At 41.7% G+C, this 21,987-nt stretch overlaps 2 protein-coding genes across 3 annotated transcripts in view; one reads left to right on the plus strand and one right to left on the minus strand.

Moving 5' to 3' along the window:
* LOC117439796 (plasminogen-like) overlaps positions 1 to 4,350 on the plus strand; it is a 29,213-nt gene extending 24,863 nt beyond the window's left edge. Inside the window, exons 19-20 of the mRNA XM_034075879.2 lie at positions 3,414 to 3,559; positions 3,888 to 4,350. Coding sequence (XP_033931770.1) covers positions 3,414 to 3,559; positions 3,888 to 4,049 — 308 coding nt within the window. The 3' untranslated portion in view covers positions 4,050 to 4,350. The remainder of the gene's footprint in view (positions 1 to 3,413; positions 3,560 to 3,887) is intronic.
* Positions 4,351 to 4,413: 63 nt separating this feature from the next.
* On the minus strand, positions 4,414 to 21,422 carry LOC117439797 (solute carrier family 22 member 2-like). 2 transcript variants are annotated; one of them, XM_034075880.2, is made up of 12 exons: positions 20,819 to 21,422; positions 18,187 to 18,234; positions 17,915 to 18,018; positions 13,465 to 13,619; positions 12,719 to 12,887; positions 11,867 to 11,978; positions 11,689 to 11,789; positions 10,387 to 10,601; positions 10,188 to 10,296; positions 9,994 to 10,106; positions 7,750 to 7,849; positions 4,414 to 4,553 (listed from the first exon to the last, which is right to left on the minus strand). In XM_034075880.2, exons 1-12 carry the CDS (start codon positions 21,134 to 21,136, stop codon positions 4,529 to 4,531), a joined length of 1,569 nt encoding a protein of 522 aa, XP_033931771.1. In that variant the 5' UTR covers positions 21,137 to 21,422; the 3' UTR covers positions 4,414 to 4,528. The 2 variants fall into 2 exon arrangements, with proteins under 2 accessions (XP_033931771.1, XP_033931772.1); XM_034075881.2 differs by having other exon boundaries at positions 4,464 to 4,553; positions 7,724 to 7,849.
* Between the last annotated feature and the right edge of the window lie 565 nt (positions 21,423 to 21,987).

The following is a 21,987-nucleotide window of genomic DNA, read 5'->3' on the forward strand; positions in this document are numbered from 1 at the left end:
CGGCGCAGGGCCGGCCCTGACCAATTTGCCGCCCTAGGCAAGATTTTAGCTGGCGCCCCCCCCCCCCCCCAAAATGCAGACACTCACTATGATTCGCACGTGCATGGTTGTGGCATGACCACAAAAACAAAGATATTGACACAAGATTTGTGCAACTGTATTTAGTTTCCTATCCATTTGAACATGATTTAAGTGGGGGGGGGCTCCTCTAGGGGGGTCCGGGGGCATCAGGCCCGGTTCTACGGGGGTGCATAAGGGTGCATTGCACCCTCAGTTGAGTCGTTATGCACCCTCATTTGAAAAATGAAAAGTTAAAAAAAAAAAAGTGAAAAAAATTACATTTTGCCTACTATTACTAACAATAATAATAATAAGAAGAAGAAGAAGAAGAAGAAGAAGAAGAAGAAGAAGAAGAAGAAGAAGAAGAAGAAGAAGAAGAAGAAGAAGAAGAAGAAGAAGAAAGAAGAAGAAGAAGAAGAAGAAGAAGAAGAAGAAGAAGAAGAGAAGAAGAAGAAGAAGAAGAAGAATATAGTAATTGTGGTTGAATAGCATTGTCTGCTGCATTTATTTGATCAATTTAAACGGTAAGTAACGTTATTATGTCAGGTGCACGTGACCTGTGCTGCTGCACATTCATCATCTGCAAGGTGCTGACACAGCAGTCAATGATGGATCAGAAAATGGTTAAAACAACCAGCCCTTTCGCCAGCGGTAACACTGCATCTACTGCAGGTAATAACAGTTCAGATCATGGGGACATTGCGTTACTGTCGTGGACACTAACGTCCTCCTGCCCGACTCGCCGGCTTTGCCCGCCTCGCCCACAGAGGCGGAGCAGCCACAGCCGTCTTCGTTACCCCAAACACCGCCACCCCTCAGCGGCCCGCAAGTGCCAGAGGACCTCTGGAAAACAGAGCCTGCCCAGGTATATTTAAAAAAAGTACCGAACTCGCCTGTACAGTGGGGCAAGGCGCTCATTTTGCAGCTCATGGTTTCAAAACAGAGATTGGCTGGAATATTCATGTGAAAAAGATGCCATCTTCTGCTATGCATATAGACATTTCGATTCAAGTAAGTCAGATGCCTTCACCACAACTGGCTACAACAACTGGCGCCATGCTCATAGGCTACGTGATAGGGACTGGGAAGGCATGATCAAGCAAAGAGCACATAGATCTATAGATCTCTTAATGTTGCTCTCAAAGTGCACCAGTTTAACTTCAATATTTAAAAAAAAAATCTTCCCGGGGGAGCATGCCCCCGGACCCCCCCAGAGGAGGTGAGGACCCCCATAGAGGGTGTTAGGTACACTCCCCACTTATAAAAATAGCACTTTACCACTGCACCCTCTCTAATCTCAGATGCACCATTAGTCATTTTGTTCTGGAACCGGGCCTGGGGGGGCATGCACCCCCGGGAAGACTTTTTTTTAATATTGAAGTTAAAAGCATCAATCTGGTGCACTTTGAGAGCAACATTAGGAGATCTATGGATACATCTCTCAACACCCATATGAAACAGAACTGTAAGCAGATTTTCTTTTTCTTTATGGATATTTTACAAATCACTCCCCTTTCAAACTGTATTCTTGTTTATTAATAACAACTTTGTTGTACTGTCAGTATTTTATACCCGTTTTTCACCTGTTCTCTTATTTTTTTATAACTATAATGATCATATAAAGGTGTGCCTTTACCTCACTGAGCTGAGGTTATCAGAGCCTCTCAGTCTTTCAGGAGAGAGCTCTCTAAAGCTCTCCCCCTCACGGCCGCTTACACAGTAAATTCCAATGTTAATAAAAGAACACAGAAGCTGTGTACGTTTTTTGGGAGTTTGATTTATTTTAAATGAATACAAATACAAAATTAAAACCTATAATTGCACACTAAAACCATTATTTCAAAAAAAGAACAATTTCACATAAACCTTTGGTTTTTACTGGGACTGGGGCAGTTCAACTTGATTTTGGGGGGGGGGGGTTGTGCCATAGTTTATGGGTGCTGTACGCAATATAGGCGTAGTTCTGTTAGTATAAGATAATAAGATGTACTTTGTTGATCCAAAATCGGGAAATTGTGTTGTTATGAAACAATTTTTGGCGCCCCCTATGGGTTGATGCGCCCTTAGCATTCGCCTATACTGCCTATGCCGAGGGCCGGCCCTGGCGCGGCGTCATACTTCCTGAATGAAAAGTCAGCTATAATATTAGACATATGAAGAAGTTAAACTTTAAACATCCATGACTTAAACACTTGATCAGGATCAAAGCCACAGAGCTGCACCTGCAAGGTGAATACAGCTGGTAACAGAACAAGTGTTTGAATGCGTACATTAACAGGTTTATGATATCACTGCCCGTCCAAGACACGATCTGACTTTCATTACATTTGTCTCGAGTGTTTCGTCAACTTATGTGTTGCTTAAAATAATACTTCTGCATACAGTATGTGACACTGTGAGTGTTGCACGGCCAGATACGGCTCAACTGACTCAGATAAGGAAATATATGACACATTATGAAGTGATATGCCGCGGACTGTACTTAATGTTACTCTGATCCGGTTACTTATGTTGTGGCAGATATTAAGTGAGCTTTCTTAACGCTAATGTTATAACAGTCAGATTGCTCTGAAGATGGAGGTGATATTCTATTAATGTTCACGTTCACACAGTCGGTGATTTTTGCCGGCCGTCTTTCCTGCGACGGCAGCTTTTCTGTATTTCCTTTCTCCTGTAATATGACTTGATCGCTTTAAACTCCGCACACTGAGCTCTGATTGGTCAGCAGGCGGTGCTTTCACTGAGTTGAGCTCTTAACCTGCAACCTAACCTGCTCCGGGGCAGGTTAGCCGCTCAGCATAAGTTACCATGGAGATCTAGCCCACTAAAAAGAGAACCAGCTTCGTAGGACCGGAAACCCCGAGTTTTCCCTGAAGTTAGCCGCTAAGCGAAAACCCTGCTTCGTAGTACAGGCCTCTGGAGTGAAAGTTTAATGTAAATAAGGTCCTTACTATAGTAAAAAAAAAACAAGGATTCCTCCTCACTCATGATGATACTTTTATTACCTTAAGTCTAAAAGAAGTAAGAGAAAATGCTCCAAAAATTAAAGTAAAAGTTCCAGTGATTCTCTCCAAGTTTGCTCTTCAGATTATTTAATACAAAGACTGATATCCAACAATTTTTTACAGCCTTGTCATCGTCAGTTTTGAAGGAAATTATGCCAAAGTATAGAGTGGCTAACTGTGTGTGTGTGTGTGTGTGTGTGTGTGTGTGTGTGTGTGTGTGTGTGTGTGTGTGTGTGTGTGTGTGTGTGTGTGTGTGTGTGTGTGTGTGTGTGTGTGTGTGTGTGTGCGTGCGTGCGTGCGTGCGTGCGTGCGTGCGTGCGTGCGTGTGTGTGTGTGCATGCGTTTCAGGGACGGGGGGTGAGGGCGTTCTGAAGGAAACGGGTTTCCCTGTGATCGAGAACAAGATCTGTAACCGTCCCTCGTACCTGAACGGTCGAGTCAAAGATCACGAGATGTGTGCCGGAAACATCGAGGGGGGGACTGACAGCTGCCAGGTATGATTGAAAAACCAAAAAAAGCACATGATTTAAATTATTTTAAATCATGCTTTTTATGATTGAAAAAATCTGCATATAAATCAATTTAGTGTTGTGCGTTGCTGTCTTTTTAATAATGTTATACAGTTGTGTTAATTTACAAGAAAATAACTAAGATTTAAAATGTAAACTTAATTATTCTCTGAGATTAAAGCGTGTTAATCTAAATGTATATATATTTGCAAGACATGGATATCATGACATGGTAATGTTATATGTAGCGTGTTTATCACCATGTTTTACAGCCGTTAAACTGATATTCCCCCCCCCCCCCCCCCACCTGCAGGGTGACAGCGGTGGCCCCCTGGTGTGTCACTCTCAGAACCGGTACGTCCTGCAGGGCGTCACCTCCTGGGGTCTCGGCTGCGCCAACGCCATGAAGCCCGGCGTCTACGCCCGAGTCTCCAAGTTTGTGGACTGGATCGACACAACCATCAAAGCCAACTAAAGAACATCCAGCAAATACTGAACAACAACAACAACAACAGCATCGGTCGCACAAAAAGTGACTTTTCATCGTGCTTTTTGAACATACTTTAACATGTTCGTACTGTTCTGCTCCAACAGAGTTTGTAGTCGGAGATTATCGGTTTTAAAAGACGTGTTTTATTTCCTGTGGTGGAAAAATATAATAAGCAAAGGATAGGATGTGAAGCTGTGATTCTCTGTAAGAGTTGAACAATAAAACCTAATACAAAGGGAATTGTTAAATCATGGTTTATAGATAGTTAAATAAAACAAAAACTGTTCCTTTTTTTGGCATAATTTTAATAAATCTACACACACACATTCTCACACACACACACACACACACACACACACACACACACACACACACACACACACACACACACACACACACACACACACAGCGTCAAACAGTTGTTGAGTCCTTGTTGTTTTTCAGGTCGGATTTGAAAGGCTTCTTCAGTTGTTGGTTCTCCGCGACATCCTGGGAGTAAAAACACACAAATCATATTAAATTAAAAACTAAATAATAACACTGTTTTAATTTCTACATTTTGAATTAAGGATTTAAATGTTATAAAGTGAATCACTCATTCGGGTTACGTATTACATTCAGATCATCTTTCTCACAATTATTGGAAGAAAATAAATCATACACATGTAATCCCTCTTTAAATGTAATTTTTAAAATAGTTAAATTAATAAAATGACAACGATTATAAACATGTATTGCCAGCCGTTCAAAGTAACCTATTATATTTACAAAAATTTTACTTATATAGTATAATGAGGTATATTTTTTTCTGTAACTTCTGCTCCACCTTTAGAGACAGACCAACACACTCTCACTCTATATGAGTGAGAGTATTGTGTGAAAAGAAATGTAAGATGTTGTTTAATGGCTGATATATTTATGATCCACGTCACGTTTTCAGTTCCTCATGTTTGTCTTCTCATCAGGGCTCTATAAATACAGAACTACGGCAGATATGTAATATGTAATGCAGCCGAACCGTGTATTACAATGCCGTTATGTGATGACTTTCAAGAGAAAAGCAAGCACACTCGGAATAAGGTATTATTATTATTTTGGTCTGTTTCCGGTATTTGTTAATGACGATGTGCTCTGAGATGTGAGACTGGAATTGCACAGGGGGGAAATAACGTAGGCTATCTTTAGATGCGGATTTTGTTAAACTAATATGTTTAGGCTGTGGACCAACACTATACATTGACGGGGAAGGGGGTAGCAATAAAGATAACACCATTAAACAGTTACACAACATAACAGAAATAATATCGATAGCAGCGTCCCTAGCAACCACCTTGGTAACAATGAAAACGTCGCGATTTCCTGAAGTAATCTTCGTAATAACTAGCAAACTAAAGATCATGTACATCCACTGCACACATAATCTGAAATAACAACTCATATTTCTCGCATCAAATGACATCAAAACGCATTTTAATGGCCAAACTAACTTTAAAATAGGCATTTTACACCAAGAATAAAACGAATTTCGGCCATGTTTTCTTTTTCTGCAGGGAGAAATGTGAAGATCACGTGACATAGACGCCAGCCATCGAATGAATGGTGAAAAAAACGGGGTTTGTCAAACAGAGCACATGGTGTAGGCCAAACGATAGCTGGGGATTCTGGGTAGTGTAGTGTCTTCTGCCATCCTTTACTCAGAAAACATATTTGTTTCTCCGAATCGAAGGGGAAAAATACAAAAGCATTGCACACAATTTAAACCAATCAATGTTGTGTAATTAACAAGGATAATCTGGTGTTTTTTAGTCGATGAGTAGTGCAGATATCACTGTAAAATCAATCGACAGTAAGAGGAGTACTTACTTCCGGGTGTAAAATTCTCCGTTATCCAATGGGAATGGATGCTCACATTGCCTTTAAGGGCAGCCGGCATAAACGAATGCCGTGCTTCCATGAGCGTCAAATCCCGACGCAGATGGGAATACATTGCAATCAGTTGAAAGCTATTTGCGTCCCTTTATGACGCTGAAGGAGACTAGGAGCGTCAAAATTGGACGCCACGGACACTGACCAAACGTCGCTATTGGACGCTTAGGGAGTGAGAGTGTGTTCGACAGACATAATCACTTTTTGTACACATTAAACATGGTCAGTTAAAATGACCTACTGCGATAACTCTGACAACGCAACACAAGCTAGTTGTTATTAGTCGCTCTCTAAGCTACGTCTAAAAGCATAACAATGTTTAAAGGAATGGTCCACTCATTAGATAATTAATCAAAACTTCAGTATTTAGTGAAACGTTATGTTTAAACCATACCCTGAAGAAATCAGCGATATTCCCCGGTAAATAATGATTTTATAGCTCTTTTTTATCAAGACCTGTATATTCCGTCTGGCCGCCGCCATGTTTGCCATTTTCAGTAGTCACGTGATGGTCGTGACGTCATCCATGCGTTCACTTTGTCAACACACGGAGTATTTCAGTTCGAACTCGTCAGCAGAGGAACAAGTTTTGACCAATGTGAAGAGATTGGATGGGGGAATTCAGCCATACATATCAGTATGACAATACGACACCCTCTGTCCTAAGACCCTCACATCGTACAAGGAAAAACTTCCGAAGAAAACCCCCAGTTTAAAGGGAACATGGGAGAAACCTCAGGGAGAGCAACAGAGGAGGGATCCCTCTCCCAGGACGGACAGACGTGCAATAGATGCCGTGTGTAAATTGAAAAGATAATACATTTGCAACATAGGTAGTCCAAATGTTTGGAAATGCATGTGTGTATAATGGGAAGATGATATAAGATACTATATGTATGCATGTAGTACCACCCTTGCTAGCGATTCCCTCTCTAGTTTAGCATACTCAGCTTCGTTGTCCCTGGCCATAGAATCACGATTTTATGGAGCCGGAAAAACTGGGGGGAAATACACACTAGCCGGTACTACGCTATATGGAAAGGCCACCAAAAACTGTCCTGGCCTGGACGTTAAAACGGGGCTAGCCGCTGCAATGGAAATGCGCTATAACATACCTTATTCTTACTCCGAGCACTACTTCTGCTCCTCCGTCGCTTCACACTTGCAGAGGGCGATTTCTCTACTGGCCGAACTGGTGTCCTGGTCGGTGATGACACCAGAAAGACCGATGGTCCTGCATCTCCATTGAGTAATGGTTGTTCTTTAAATCCCATGTTATGTTTGATCATACTCTCAGAGTAGTCGTCCGGAAATGTGAAATGTTCGCTGCATACATGAGCCTGTAAATCTCTCGGTTCGGGCCGGCCACATTTCGCTAGCCACTGCCTCCGAATGTACTTCTTATGCTTACCTTTTGGCAACAGATGGAACCGAGCATTCCGTGGATTGTTCCTATCAGAATTGTGGCAATATTTCGCGATACAGTGAGGCATATTTGAATAGAGAAACTACAGTAAATAACATGGAGATCAACGTGTCTTCGAAAACCAAACGCATGGATTACGTCACGTCCGGGAAATGGCGGCGCCCACAGTGTTGATGTTATTTCGGTATATAATCAGTTTAAAATCACTGATAATGTCATCGGATTAAAAAAAAAAAAAGAGAGACTGGCAGAGACTGGTCTGTTTTATCGGATGATAATTTTTAAAAAATGAGTGTCATGAGCATACCATTCCTTTAATAAAAGATGTATCACTTGTTAGGAAACTCAATGTCGTCGATGGTCTCGGGGAGAGGAACTCCTTTAGTTTCAGGAAGCAGCAACACCAATCCTCCAGCTATGAAGGCAACCACTCCTGTTGGATAGAAAACACTGAATCTGTTACACATTAGAACGAATATATCTACAAGCTATTTTCAGGAATATCTGGTGGTTTTATCTCAATGTGTCGCACTGCAACGGGAAAGAGGGTTCCGAACAGACTTTTTAAGATGCTAACGATTTGCAAAAGGTCACAAAACGAAAAGCAACTAATAAGCCAACTGCAATAATTTCGGAGCTGATGAGATGTATTTATAAAGGTTCTTGTTTAAATGAAGATTTACACATTGGGTGCATTGATAGCAGCAGGGAATGCACAAGACTGACATTTAAATGACACTTGCTTCACACTAATTATTGAAAACACATCCCCCAAATTAGGAATGTTAAGCAAAGAAACCAAATAATTAACTTAGCGAACATAGAATAAGGCTTGGGTGTATTTGATCTGCCCGATTGTTATGCTCCTATAATCTCACTAAATGCCATGTTTAGTTCACAACGATGAAGCAGAACCAAGCTGAAAGTATATTTCACCTCTTAAGCAAGGCTTCTCGGATCCATAGCACCTTAAGTCTATCTCCTAAAGCAGTGCTTCTCAAAGTGTGGTCCGCGGACCACTGGTGGTCCGTGAATATATTGTTAAAATTTCACATTTGAAATAAATAAATACATTTAAGTTTTCCGCACTCTCGCGGGAATATCTCCGCAATGGAGTGAGCTTAAGTTTCACTTTCTATTGCATGATAAAGCCCAGGGCAACACCTTCGTCACACATGTTGCCACCTGTTCGTACCATTTTCAGGCGATTTATAATCTGTTCTAGAAAAACGATGTGTTTTGGGATATTTGTGGAGTTAGGTGGTCCGCGAGTGTTTTTTATTGGTCAAGTGGTCCTTGGTATGAAAAGGTTTGAGAAACACTGTCCTAAAGCCTTGACTGCACGCACAAATTGTCTATTTATGTTGTTCTGTTTCTTCTCACAATAGTGTGATCAGCCCAAATCACACTGACATCTGATCGTTGAAAGATAACGATATCTCAGCGATAAATCAGATGAGTTTCTCTCCACCCCAAATAAATCTCTTCTCGTTGTTCTCTGAATGACCTCATGTTTGTAAAAAGTGGTATTGATCTACTTTCAGGTGCATAAGGGTGCATTGCACCTTCATTTGAAAAATGAAAAGTAAAAAAAACAAAAATTAAAAGTGAAAAATATTACATTTTGCCTATTTGTATTACGAACAATAGTAGTAATAATAATAATAATAATAATAAGAAGAATATAGTTTAAATAAAATAAATTGTAATTGTGGTTGAATAGCATTGTCTGCTGCATTTATTTGATCAATTTAAACGGTAAGTAATGTTATTATGTCAGGTGCGTGTGACCTGTGCCGCTGCACATTCATCATCTGCAAGGTGCTTACACAGCAGTCAGTGATGGAACTCAGAAAATGGTTAAAACAACCAGCCCTTATCGCCAGCGGTAACACTGCATCTACTGCAGGTAATAACAGTTCAGATCATGGGGACATTACGTTACTGTCGTGGACACTAATGTCCTCCCGCCCGACTCGCCGGCTTTGACCGCCTCGCCCACAGAGGCGGAGCAGCCACACTCGGCGGCCCGCAAGTGCCAGAGGACCTCGGCAAAACAGAGCCTGCTCAGGTATATTTAAAAAAGTACCCAACTCGCCTGTCCAGTGGGGTAAGGCGCTCATTTTGCAGCTCATGGTTTCAAAACAGAGATTGGCTGGAATATTCATGTAAAAAAGATGCCATCTTCTGCTATGCATGTAGACATTTCGGTTCAAGTAAGTCAGATGCCTTCACCACAACTGGCTACAACATAAGGGATAAGGGACTGGGAAGCCATAATCAAGCAAAGAGCACATAGATCCATAGATCTCTTAATGTTGCTCTCAAAGTGCACCAGATTGATGGTTTTAACTTCAATATTTAAAAAAAAAAAATCTTCCCGGAGGGGGCATGCCCCCGGACCCCCCCAGAGGAGGTGAGGACCCCCATAGAGGGTGTTAGGTACACTCCCCACTTATAAAAATAGCACTTTACCACTGCACCCTCTCTAATCTCAGATGCACCCTGAGTCATTTTGTTCTGGAACCGGGCCTGTATGTACCTTTACCTCACATTTCTGGCGGCATCACAACCTACCAAAGAGGATGAGAGGCAGATCCAGCCAGACGGCAGCCAGCCTGTAGAGCAGGAAGGGAGCCACGATGCCTCCGACGTCACACATAGTCGAACACACCGACACGCCCAAGTTCCTGAACCCATCACACAAACATTTAGCAATTAAACTTTATAAAAGAACGAGCTATATGTAGAGGGGGTGAGTGTGACTTCACCTGACAAACGTTGGGTAGAGCTCAGTGTTCACAAACACCACCATCTCATAGGCCATGGTGATCCCCAGCCGACCGATGCAGGCCACCACCGTCTTGAACCAGAACATGCCTGCAAGCAAAGAGAGAGAGAGAGAGAAACAGTCAAAGGAAGGCTTTCCGGGAACCAGGAAATGATACTGAGGACTTCTGATTGCCTCACTGTCAGGGATCATGGCGGTGATCAAACAAGCGGCTCCAGCCACGATGTTGGCGGAGGCGAAGGGGATGCGTCTGCCGATGCGTTCGATGGTGAAGAGGATGAGGAAGGCAGCGGGGAACTCCACCAGGCCGGAGATCAGGAAGTCGATGTAGACGTTTCCCCCAGCGATCCCCACCCTCATGATGAGACCCTGATACACCACAGCACTGGTGAACCTGCGGGAGACAGGGAACAAGAAAGAGATGTCTGATACGCAGTGGTGGGAAGTAGTGGAGTACAAATACTTCGTTACTGTACTTCAGTACATTTTTCTGGTATCAGTACTTTACTCCACTACTTATTTTTCTGCCGAATTTAACTTTTACTTCTCACATGTTGAACACAAATACCTGTACTTTCTACTTCTTACATGTTGAACTCAAATACCTGTACTTTCTACTTCTTACATGTTGAACACAAATACCTGTACTTTCTACTTCTCACATGTTGAACCCAAATACCTGTACTTTCTACTTCTTACATGTTGAACCCAAATACCTGTACTTTCTACTTCTTACATGTTGAACTCAATACCTGTACTTTCTACTTCTTACATGTTGAACTCAAATACCTGTACTTTCTACTTCTTACATGTTGAACACAAATACCTGTACTTTCTACTTCTCACATGTTGAACCCAAATACCTGTACTTTCTACTTCTTACATGTTGAACCCAAATACCTGTACTTTCTACTTCTTACATGTTGAACTCAAATACCTGTACTTTCTACTTCTTACATGTTGAACTCAAATACCTGTACTTTCTACTTCTTACATGTTGAACACAAATACCTGTACTTTCTACTTCTCACATGTTGAACCCAAATACCTGTACTTTCTACTTCTTACATGTTGAACCCAAATACCTGTACTTTCTACTTCTTACATGTTGAACTCAAATACCTGTACTTTCTACTTCTTACATGTTGAGCTCAAATACCTGTACTTTCTACTTCTCACATGTTGAACTCAAATACCTGAACTTTCTACTTCTCACATGTTGAACTCAAATACCTGAACTTTCTACTTCTCACATGTTGAACTCAAATACCTGAACTTTCTACTTCTCACATGTTGAACTCAAATACCTGTACTTTCTACTTCTCACATGTTGAACTCAAATACCTGTACTTTCTACTTCTCACATGTTGAACTCAAATACCTGTACTTTCTACTTCTTACATGTTGAACACAAATACCTCGAGTATCTGTACTTCTACTTGAGTAAAGGATGTGTGTACTTTTGCCCTCTCTAGTCTCACCAGTTGAACATGAGGATCAAAGTGTGTTTCCTCATGTTTGGAGTCCTGATCAGGTCCATCAGAGAGGCAGAGGAGGAGTCACCCTCTTCTTCTGTCAGTTTCTATAAACCAAGACATTCAGTGGTGACATTAATTGAGGTTTGCTTTCAGGAGATCTGAGAGTAAAGAAATGATTTACCTCAAAGTGTGAGAGTTTCCTCTTGTTCTCTTTAGCTATAGCTTCAGTGATCTCCATAGCTTTGGCAGAGTTGTTCTGAGAGATGAGCCACCTCGGAGACTCTGGGATAAACCTGTGACAGAAGTGTATTTACAGGTAAACAAAACTTCAGCAACTGAACACATTCATATTTTAAATAGTGATCTGCAGGGTAGGCCAACCAGGAAGTAGCTCCAGGATAAAATCCACATATAAACACTACTTTTTGGATTATTAATCATAACTGCAATCACCTGAAGTGAAAAGCTAACATAAGGCAATACACAATTAACACTGCATTGCATGACTTCACTTCACCACTGCTAAAGGCTAAAGCTAAGCTAAAGGCTAAAGCTAAAGGCTAAAGCTAAGCTAAAGGCTAAAGCTAAGCTAAAGGCTAAAGCTAAGCTAAAGGCGGCTAATGTTAAACCTGTTGAGTACAAGGGGTCTAATCTAGAAACTTGTTAGCAACTGTATTTTCTACAACATATTAAAGCTTTGAAGTTTACCAGGCAGGAATTTACTGACATATTTGATGTTGTAGAAGAAACTTAAAAATATAATCTTGTGTTAATCACGTACCTTATTTCAGTCAAATATCCAAAACCTAGTCAAATCTATAAACTTCGATATGGGAGGCAGAAATGCTAAAATGCTGCTGCTTCAAAGGCTTTAAACAATGTTTCGAAGCATATTAATATATATTTCTACCTTTTACTACATTTTCAAGACCTCAGCACTACAGCGGTGCACACACGTGGCATCAATTAAGCCTCTGAAAGTTTAGGATTATAGTCTTTATGGTGGAGATTGGGATGTGGTAGTCTTGCTCACCAGTAGAAGGAGATGAAGAGGATGTAAGGGGCGGTTATGGCGACCTGCAACCAGCGCCAGTCTGTGATGTAGAAAGCGAGCAGAGGGAGGATGATGTTCCCCACACTGAGGAACATCTGGTACAATATCCCCACCGTCCGTCTGTAGTCCACTCCAACGATCTCTGTGACTGACAGGAGAACAGGAGACACATTCAAGGTCACCTATTATACTGTTTTTCATCAGTATATTACAGGTCTCAGATATATACAAAACATGTCTCTGATTGGCTGAAACCCCAAACAGGTCATTGCCGCATTACCCATAATCCCCTCTGTTTCAGCCCTGTTTCCAAAGCGCTGATTCTCTGTCTGTTACTTCAGATGAAAATAAGGAGCCCCTCCCCACGCCCCTCTGAGAGAGATTTGGTTACAAAGAACTCAATGGTGCTCTAGAGGAGATTCAGATGATAAGGGGGGGGTTACCTTGGTTGCTGATTGGCTAATGGCTCCACAAGACAACACATCGTTATGACATCATAAAGTGGCCAAAATCTGATCAGCTCATTGTCAGACAGGTTTTTATAGAAATGGATCAGGACAAAAAGAGCTAAAAGAGTTAAACAACCGCAGAGTGAACATAGATCTATAAAAAGGGGCATTTAGAGATATCTGACCGTCACTAAATGACTACATGTGTTACTGTAAGGCTCAGGTGAGGTGTGTACTATGAGTGTGTGTTCAGTTGTTGAACAGAGTCGTCCCTACGCAGCACGTAGGTGGACATCCAGCCTCCTTTGACCCCGATGCCGAACACGGCCCTCAGCACCAGGATGGAGATGACGTTTGGGGCGAAAGCGAGAACCATTCCTGCGACAGCGTTCAGGATGTTGGACACCAGGAAACTCATCCTCCTGCCAAACCTGCAGAGAGGAAGACGAAGGGGCAAGAGGTTCTTTCAAAATAAGAGTTGCTGTGAAGGTATAACCTTATAAGGTATAAGAGCCTTCTCCGTCGCTGCCCCCTCCCATCAGAGACTGCACTGACCTCACCACCTTCAGAAAACTCACCTCTTCAATCTGGCTTTTAATGTGTGATTGTTGTTGTATTGCTTGATTTTAATTTGACTTCAACTATATTTATTTGTTGTTCTTTTCACTATCTCTGTAAAGCGACTTTGAGCACCTGTAAAAGAGCTTACAAAATAAATCTATTATTATAACATCAGAAAACCATTTGTCACGTCTCTAATCATATTGCCACGTTCTAATAAAAGAGTCATCGTACAAAAGTCATACATTGTGTTGTTTATTAACTAGTACACAATCTAACAGTATCTACAGACAACTCAGGAACCACCATTTAAGTGTGTGTGTATCGCATCAGGGCTTTTCCTGTAATTCATGCTGGGTGTTTACGGTTTATTTGGTTTGTTATTTTAACTTTTCTTGATTATCATTTACCTCTTTTATAGTGATGGGAATTACAGCTCTTTGATCTTATGGCTCCGTTCCTTTCCGAGAGCCATTCAATAGAGCCGTTCAAAAGAGCCGTTCTTCTGCGAAATAATGACCAGGATAATGATTGCCAGAAATCTACTTTTACTCACAGAAAAAATGTATAACTTGCTACATCTCTCAGCCAGCCAAACTACTAACCAGCAGCATGCGTTATGCCCATACGTTATGCCATCATCTATATGGCAAATGTGCATTCAGGAAAGCAAGTTCCCGTAAAGGCGAGTGGATTTATGGCAGGTAGTGAACCAACGATAAAAGAACGGCTCTCACCAAGTACGACTCGGTTCCCTTTGTTCGTACCAAAGAGCTGTTCAAAGTAATCGGATCGTTCGCGAACGTCACATCACTACTCTTTTAAGTATTTGTTTGTTTATGTGACAGGGTTCTATTTGTCCGTTTGAAACATAGGCTTAGTTGGTTGAATTAAGCTCCAAAACTTTATTTGACAGTTTAACGGAGGTGATCTCTGGGCCCATAGATCTCGGCCTCCGTTACGGGTAATATAGCACTAAAAACATTGCACAGGAAGCATATGTAATGTATGTAACTAGTTTGTCCGTCTCTGTTTCCTGGTTTCATGTTCAAAGTGTTCCCCTTCCCCCATGTCTGTCTGTGGCTGTTGATTGTGTGCACCTGGTGCCCTGTGTTGTCTCCTCCCCCCCCCCCCACCTGTGTCGAATTGCTGATTAGTGTGTGTATTTAGGGTCTGTTGCCCTGTCTGTTTGGAGGCTGGTAGTGTGTGTGAGATCCTGGTGGCTGCAGACTGGGCCCACGTGACCAGCAGCAGCAGGATTGAGGCTGTGTGTGTTGGGTTCATGCTGTAATAAATGCCCACACCGGGTTATATTTGGAACGTGCTGCCTCTGCCTCCTTGCTTGGTCTGGGCCGCTCAATTGTCAGCTTCACAGACGGCAACAAAAATATATATATAGCCTACTGTTTGACAAAAGCGAAACAGCACAACTTAAACAAACAAAATAAAAGTCACCAAACCAGGCCGTCCATCACTCATGGAATAAACACATCCTAGCTGTTGCCTTCACTGCAACACTCTCCTGAACACATCCTAGCTGTTGCCTTCACTGCAACACTCTCCTGAACACATCCTAGCTGTTGCCTTCACTGCAACAATCTCCCGAGTGACTCTTCCAGGGCCAACACCGTCCCTTTTGAACCCATAGCCCCTCCCCACAGGCTTACCGTCCACAGGTTACACAATTAACTCAAAACCACATTGTCAACATAAAGATCCGACCCAAACATAAACAGGTTAACTACCTCTTAACACAGTCATTCCCCATAATTAACAAACGCAAAGGAAATAATAAATTGCATGGTTCATGACATCCTATTTAAATCACGGAAGTGATGCGCCTCCGTCTTTTCTACATTCCCTTTGCTGGGGAGACGGCGGCCGCACGACGAACGGAAGAGAGCAGGACATGTTTGGTGTGTCGGCTGTCAGTGGCGGAGTCAGTCACTCTGTGATCCACTCCGTCACAGTTTATTTATCCGTTTTATGTTTTTTCTTTTGTTTGTTTTTCAATAACAATTGTCCTTCTTTAAGGAAAAAAAAAAGATGTATATTACTTGTTAGATGCTTTTATCCAAAGCGACTTACATACTCAATACTGTGGGCAATTCCCATAGGAGCAATTTGGGGTGAAGTGTCTTGCCCAGGGACACAACGACATGCAGTGGGGTTTGAACCTGTGACCCCCTGATCCGAACACCACGGCTCTATCCACTGCGCCACACGCCTCCTGTATATATGTTAATAATGTAGTTTTTGGTAGAAGGGGTGGGATTAAATAAGTGTAAACGTCTTCTTACCCCTTTTCGGATGAGTAATTAAGTAGATAATTTGTTTATATATAATTTAGAGTCAGTAATATTTTTGTTTATCAATTTGACACTGCTTAAGTTTGTACAGTATCATACAGTTTCATTTCATTATTATTATAATTTTTTGGTATTATTGTTTTACACGTTTGAAATAAATCAAATCAAAAGGTAACATCAGAAAACCATTCCTCACGTCTCTAATATAAGAGTCATCGTTCAAAAGTCATACATTGCTTTAAAGTTAAGTAATCCTTTGGGGTTGTATGTCAACTAGTGCAAAGTCTAAACATTAACAGCTTTTTTGTCAACAGTATCTCCACATATCTCACGAACCATAATCAAATTGTATCTTTGTGTATACAGTATATTGAATCAGGGCTTTAGCTGTTATTCTTCATGATGTTTTTGATACAATTCTGTGTATTTTTCTATAATTTTAAACAACCTACAGTAGGGCTATTTGTTTGTTCTCAAGCTATTGCTTTAATGGGAAGGGAGGGGGAACATGGTTTGTCCTTCAAAATACTCCGGAGTACTTTTCCCGTTTAGTTCCGATAGTGCCTGGCATTTTGCGTTCACACCAAAAAGAGAACTTAGTTCATGAGAACTTTTACCCCCATGTTTAGAGCCTGCTAGAGAGGTGGTACTTTCCTGGGGAGAAAAAAGTACCAATTTCTGATTGGCTGGGCGAATTGCAAACCACACCCCGTAAAACTCTCAAAAAAAATGTGAAGCCGCCATTGTATTTGCTGGCATTAGCATTATTAGCATTAGCCCCGCACACCAACGGAGAGAGACTAACTTATGGCGACACAAAAAAAAACATGGGGGCGGTGGAGATGAGGAGGTGTCGGCGTTCTGGCGATTTACTCGGAAGGCTTCAGTAGAAGCTGAAGCCAGTCCCCAACTCCGGGGACTTCGGGCGGCAGTATACGCCGTGAAGTGGCTTGCGGCCTGCCAGTAAACCCAAAGCAGAAGAAGAAGAAGTGACGTCAACGGCTTCATTTGCGTAATCTTCCCTCAGGGACTTATTCCGGTGTGAACGTGATCGGCTCTTTAGTTCCATGGGGGAACTAAGTGCTGGGAACTAAGTACGGTAAAGTACTTGGTGTGAAAGCGGCTAATGAATGATTTAGGCCCAAAATACATTTCTGATCCCTCTATGAGTTATGAACCATCCAGATCTCTCAGGTCTGCTTTCTGAGTCAGAGCTAAACATGGAGAAGTTCAGTTATTATGCTCCAAATATCTGGAACAAACTCCCAGAAACCTGCAGGTCCGCTGCAACTCGGACTACTTTTAAATCCAAGCTGAAGACTTTTCTTTCTGAAGCTACTTTTAATTGAACTATTCACATCTGCACTGTAACTTGTATTCATGTATTTTATGCCTGCATTATTCTATATTACCTTGTTTTGTGTTTATGTTATTATCTTTGCTTTTTAATGACTGTTTTTAAAGGCAAATGTATAATTTGTTTTCGCTGCACTATTTCTAAATGCTCTCATTGTCTTGTAAACCTCCCATTTCCACTATGCATATCATCTTTTTTATATATATATCCTTGCTTACTTGAAGTAAACGGTTATTTGTGTCTTTTTTTAAATGATTGAGTCTTCTTGCATTTTAAATTATGTGAGTTTTTTATACCTCGGGACTGTGAGAAACAGTATTTCGATCTTTCTGTGTGTACAAACATATTTTGAGATTGACAATAAAGCTGACTTTGACTTTTGACTGACTAAAGCACTTTGTGTCGAAAAGTGCTTTGTAAATAAACATGCCTTGCCTTCTCTTTTGTAATTATAAATGAAACACAACTAAAGTTCTGACTAATGAACAGTGTGGTTTACCTGTCAGCAAAGAAGCCAAAAGCAAAGCTGCCGGCGAGGAATCCCACGTTGACAAATGCCTGGTACATGTCCACATACCATGAGTCTGAACACACCAGGTCGAACTGAGAGGAAGAGAAGATGCAAGGTTTCAATTCAGAAGACGCTGAACGTATGCCATGTGTACACTCATGTATTTCATTAAGTAGAACTGCATCATTTTAATTGTTTTGTTAAAGTGATAGAAATCAACCTTATTTTGAAGCAGAGATGTATCAAAAGTCTCTCCTCACCTCTGTGACAAAGGACTTCCTGCCGTCATAGTCGTACTCCCAGCCATCCTTAAAAGACAGAAACAAAACATTGCTTTTACTGCAAAAGCACTTTACACATTAGATTAAGAAATCAAGCATCTCTTTATCTCTTTAAACCCTTAATTTGCAAAGCCTTTTCATTTCTGCTTTGACCTCCTCCGTGCAAACCACTGACATTTTACTTCTCACAAGGCCAACAAAGTGATGAATGATTTGAACACATGAAAGCAATCAGGACACCTCTGCATGACTTCAGGGTCACAGGAGAAAACTCAACTTTTTAAAGAAATGAAACGATATCCTTGAAACCTGCTGCTTTAGAGGAAACATGTGACACTTTGGTAAATACGCTTATTCACTTTCTGGCATAGTGAGAAGATTGTGAAAGCCTCTTGTCTGTACGTTAGAGTGCTGCAGGAACGAGTTATAATATACGTATTTTTTCACCTGGCTTTTTATCCAGGGTAATGCTTAACTCTAGGGTCGGTCAACACAAAGGGATACTTTCTGCAGCTCTCTTTATGCAGCCGCAGACATCCGCCTGGCAGCTTAGCTTAGTTTAGCACAACGACTGGAAACAGGCTGTTTTCAAGATACATTTGAGAGAGCAGGGAGATGAGGGGACTTCATTACAAAATGTCAAAACTATTCCCATAACTGTTTCCATTTCCTTTAATTAGAACAGGAATCAGTAAAAGTGCTTATCGATAACAGAGAAATACCATATTTTGGAGCCAAAACATCTATCAAATTCTGAGCAAAATCAGAGTACAACTGTCTATACCCGAGGACTTTTAACACTTTTTAAAATGTCCTTGTTTTACCTTATAATCATTATTTCAAATGTGCATATATAGGGACATTGGGCCGGGGGTCCTGCCAACCCTGCCAACCCTACGTCCTGTCCCGTTGGAGGTCCTGCCGACTACTCTTCTGCCGGGGGTCCTGTCAACCCCATGTCCTGTTCCGTTGGAGGCCCCGCCATCACCTGTCTCGCCGGGGGTCCTGTCAACTCCTTGTCCTCTTCCGTGGGGGATCTTGCCGACACAGGTCCCACCGGCTCCAGTTCCTGTCCGGTCGACACCCGGTCCTGCCCGGCCTCCGGAGCTGTCCGGTCTTCGCCCTCGGGCCCGGCCCCCTGAGAGCCGCGGTCTTCGCCCTCGAGCCCGCCCCCCTGAGAGCCGCGGTCTTCGCCCTCGAGCCCGGCCCCCTGAGTGCCGCGGTCTTCGCCCTCGAGCCCGGCCCCCTGACTTTCCCGGCCGCGGTCCTCGCCCTCGGCCCCCTGAGTTCGCCCGCTGTGGCTTTCGCCCCTCCATGGACTCTGCCTTGCCCCCGGGCCGTCCGCCTGAGACCCCCTCCTCAAACTCTGCCTTGCCCCCGGGCCGTCCGCCCGAGTCCCTCCTCCGGACCCCCTCCACCCACCCTTTTGGCCCTAGTGATGCTAATACCTGTACTTTCTACTTCTCACATGTTGAACACAAATACCTGTACTTTCTACTTCTCACATGTTGAACACAAATACCTGTACTTTCTACTTCTCACATGTTGAACACAAATACCTGTACTTTCTACTTCTTACATGTTGAACTCTAATACCTGTACTTTCTACTTCTCAAATGTTGAACACAAATACCTGTACTTTCTACTTCTCACATGTTGAACACAAATACCTGTACTTTCTACTTCTTACATGTTGAACCCAAATACCTGTACTTTATACTTCTTACATGTTGAACTCAAATACCTGTACTTTCTACTTCTTACATGTTGAACCCAAATACCTGTACTTTCTACTTCTCACATGTTGAACTCAAATACATGTACTTTCTACTTCTTACATGTTGAACTCAAATACCCGTACTTTCTACTTCTTACATGATGAACACAAATACCTGTACTTTCTACTTCTTACATGTTGAACTCAAATACCTGTACTTTCTACTTCTCACATGTTGAACTCAAATACCTGTACTTTCTACTTCTTACATGTTGAACTCAAATACCTGTACTTTCTACTTCTTACATGTTGAACACAAATACCTGTACTTTCTACTTCTTACATGTTGAACACAAATACCTGTACTTTCTACTTCTTACATGTTGAACTCAAATACCTGTACTTTCTACTTCTTACATGTTGAACTCAAATACCTGTACTTTCTACTTCTTACATGTTGAACTCAAATACCTGTACTTTCTACTTCTCTCATTTCCCAAACAGCTGGTTCCTTTAGTCTGAATGTGTGTTTGGTGCGTGATCATTATTCTTTAGAGTCATTGCGTGCCTATTGATTTGAATAGGTCTTTCCTGGTCTTCTCTAAAGAAGAGGGCCCAATGGAAACGTTGTCATGTTGCCGTTGTTCAGCATGGAAACATTCATTAGCTAACAATGACATTATTGTTCTATTGATATAAAGGGAGGTCAGGTACTCTTTAAAGCAGCTGCTAGTTATGGGTACTTTTTACTGAAGTACACTTCAAAGCCACTTTACTTTTACTTGAGTAAAGAAGTTTAGTCAGTACTTCTACTTTTACCAGAGTATTTTTAAACACGAGTATCTGTACTTCTACTTGAGTAAAGGATGTGGGTACTCTCTGCCGAGGACTCACCTTGCAGGGAGTTGCTTTGCTAAGATTCAGGTACAGAGGATCACAGCTGAGAGTGGTTTTGTTCCAGTCCACCTCGTACCGCTCACAGCTGCTCTCAGATCTGTTCCCCAGACCCTCCGTCAAGCTCCATCCACAGGCTTGCCTCCTCTCCACCACCGCGGGGTCTCTGCACCAGTGATCCGGGGTGAATCCCTGGAAGACGATGCCCACGTAGACCCCTGAGAGAGGCAGAGACAGCAGACAGAGCATGGCGAAGACGCGCTTCTGACAGCGGCCGAAAGTTCCGGCCTCCTCCAAGAGGTCATCAAAGGTCGCCATAGCTGCTGTGATACAAGTTATGATCTTAAAAAATAAGCTTAATATAGACTGCACACAAAGGATCTCTGTGCAATGCCAGAAGTCCTCCTCTGCTCAAAATGAAGCTAAAGTCCAGAAAAAAGCCGGTTGGATTGAGTTAATACGGTGGAATATGCTACCGTTTAATAGAGCTAAACAGAGAACAAGTTATGCATTAAGTGATCCTGAACCGAGCCAAAACTAATTCAGTTTGTATTCTGTGAGTGTGCTTCCAGGCTTGCACAACAGATAGAAAATGTGCCTGATTATGTCACAAGGCACAGCTGTTTCTACTCTTTTTTTCTTTGGGATAATTAAGCATTTGGATAGCATTCATTTAACTCTTCAAGTTCCTGTGTGAAGCACGATGGGGAAAAGTTAATTTGGTTACCATTTCTCTACAAACACACTTTTGAAATAACAATCACATGGATGCATTTAAGCTGTTGCAGAAGACAACTAACTAACTTACTAACTAACTAACTAACTAACTAACTAACTTACTAACTAACTAACTAACTAACTGACTTATGATTATCTTAACAAGCTGTGGATAATCCCAATTATATACCATTATATGTACAGTATATTATGAGCCTATATTCCTGCTACTGCAGTATTCTTGACCTTTTTAAAGAACATTTTAATTATCCAGAATGTTGTATATTGTATTATTGTTTATAGTTATATTTGTTTATACTATGTTTCATTTTAATTGTTCACTCTTTTCCACTCTTAAGTATTTGTATGTTAATGTTGAGCACACTTGTCTTGTAACTAAATCATTTTCCAATTTGGGATTAATAAAGTATATCTATCTAAATAACTCTAAC

The sequence above is a fragment of the Pseudochaenichthys georgianus genome, chromosome 24, assembly GCF_902827115.2.
Source record: "Pseudochaenichthys georgianus chromosome 24, fPseGeo1.2, whole genome shotgun sequence".
NCBI classification, from domain to species: domain Eukaryota; kingdom Metazoa; phylum Chordata; class Actinopteri; order Perciformes; family Channichthyidae; genus Pseudochaenichthys; species Pseudochaenichthys georgianus.

Excerpts from the sequence above, each read along its gene's own strand:
- LOC117439797 (XM_034075880.2), bottom strand. The coding sequence starts at position 21,136 with ATGGCGACCTTTGATGACCTCTTGGAGGAGGCCGGAACTTTCGGCCGC. Across the intron at positions 12,888-13,464 it reads GATGTCCACCTACGTGCTGC|TCACAGAGATCGTTGGAGTG; the intron begins GTAGGGACGACT and ends TTCTCCTGTCAG. Across the intron at positions 10,297-10,386 it reads CACCGCCATGATCCCTGACA|GCATGTTCTGGTTCAAGACG; the intron begins GTGAGGCAATCA and ends CTTTGCTTGCAG.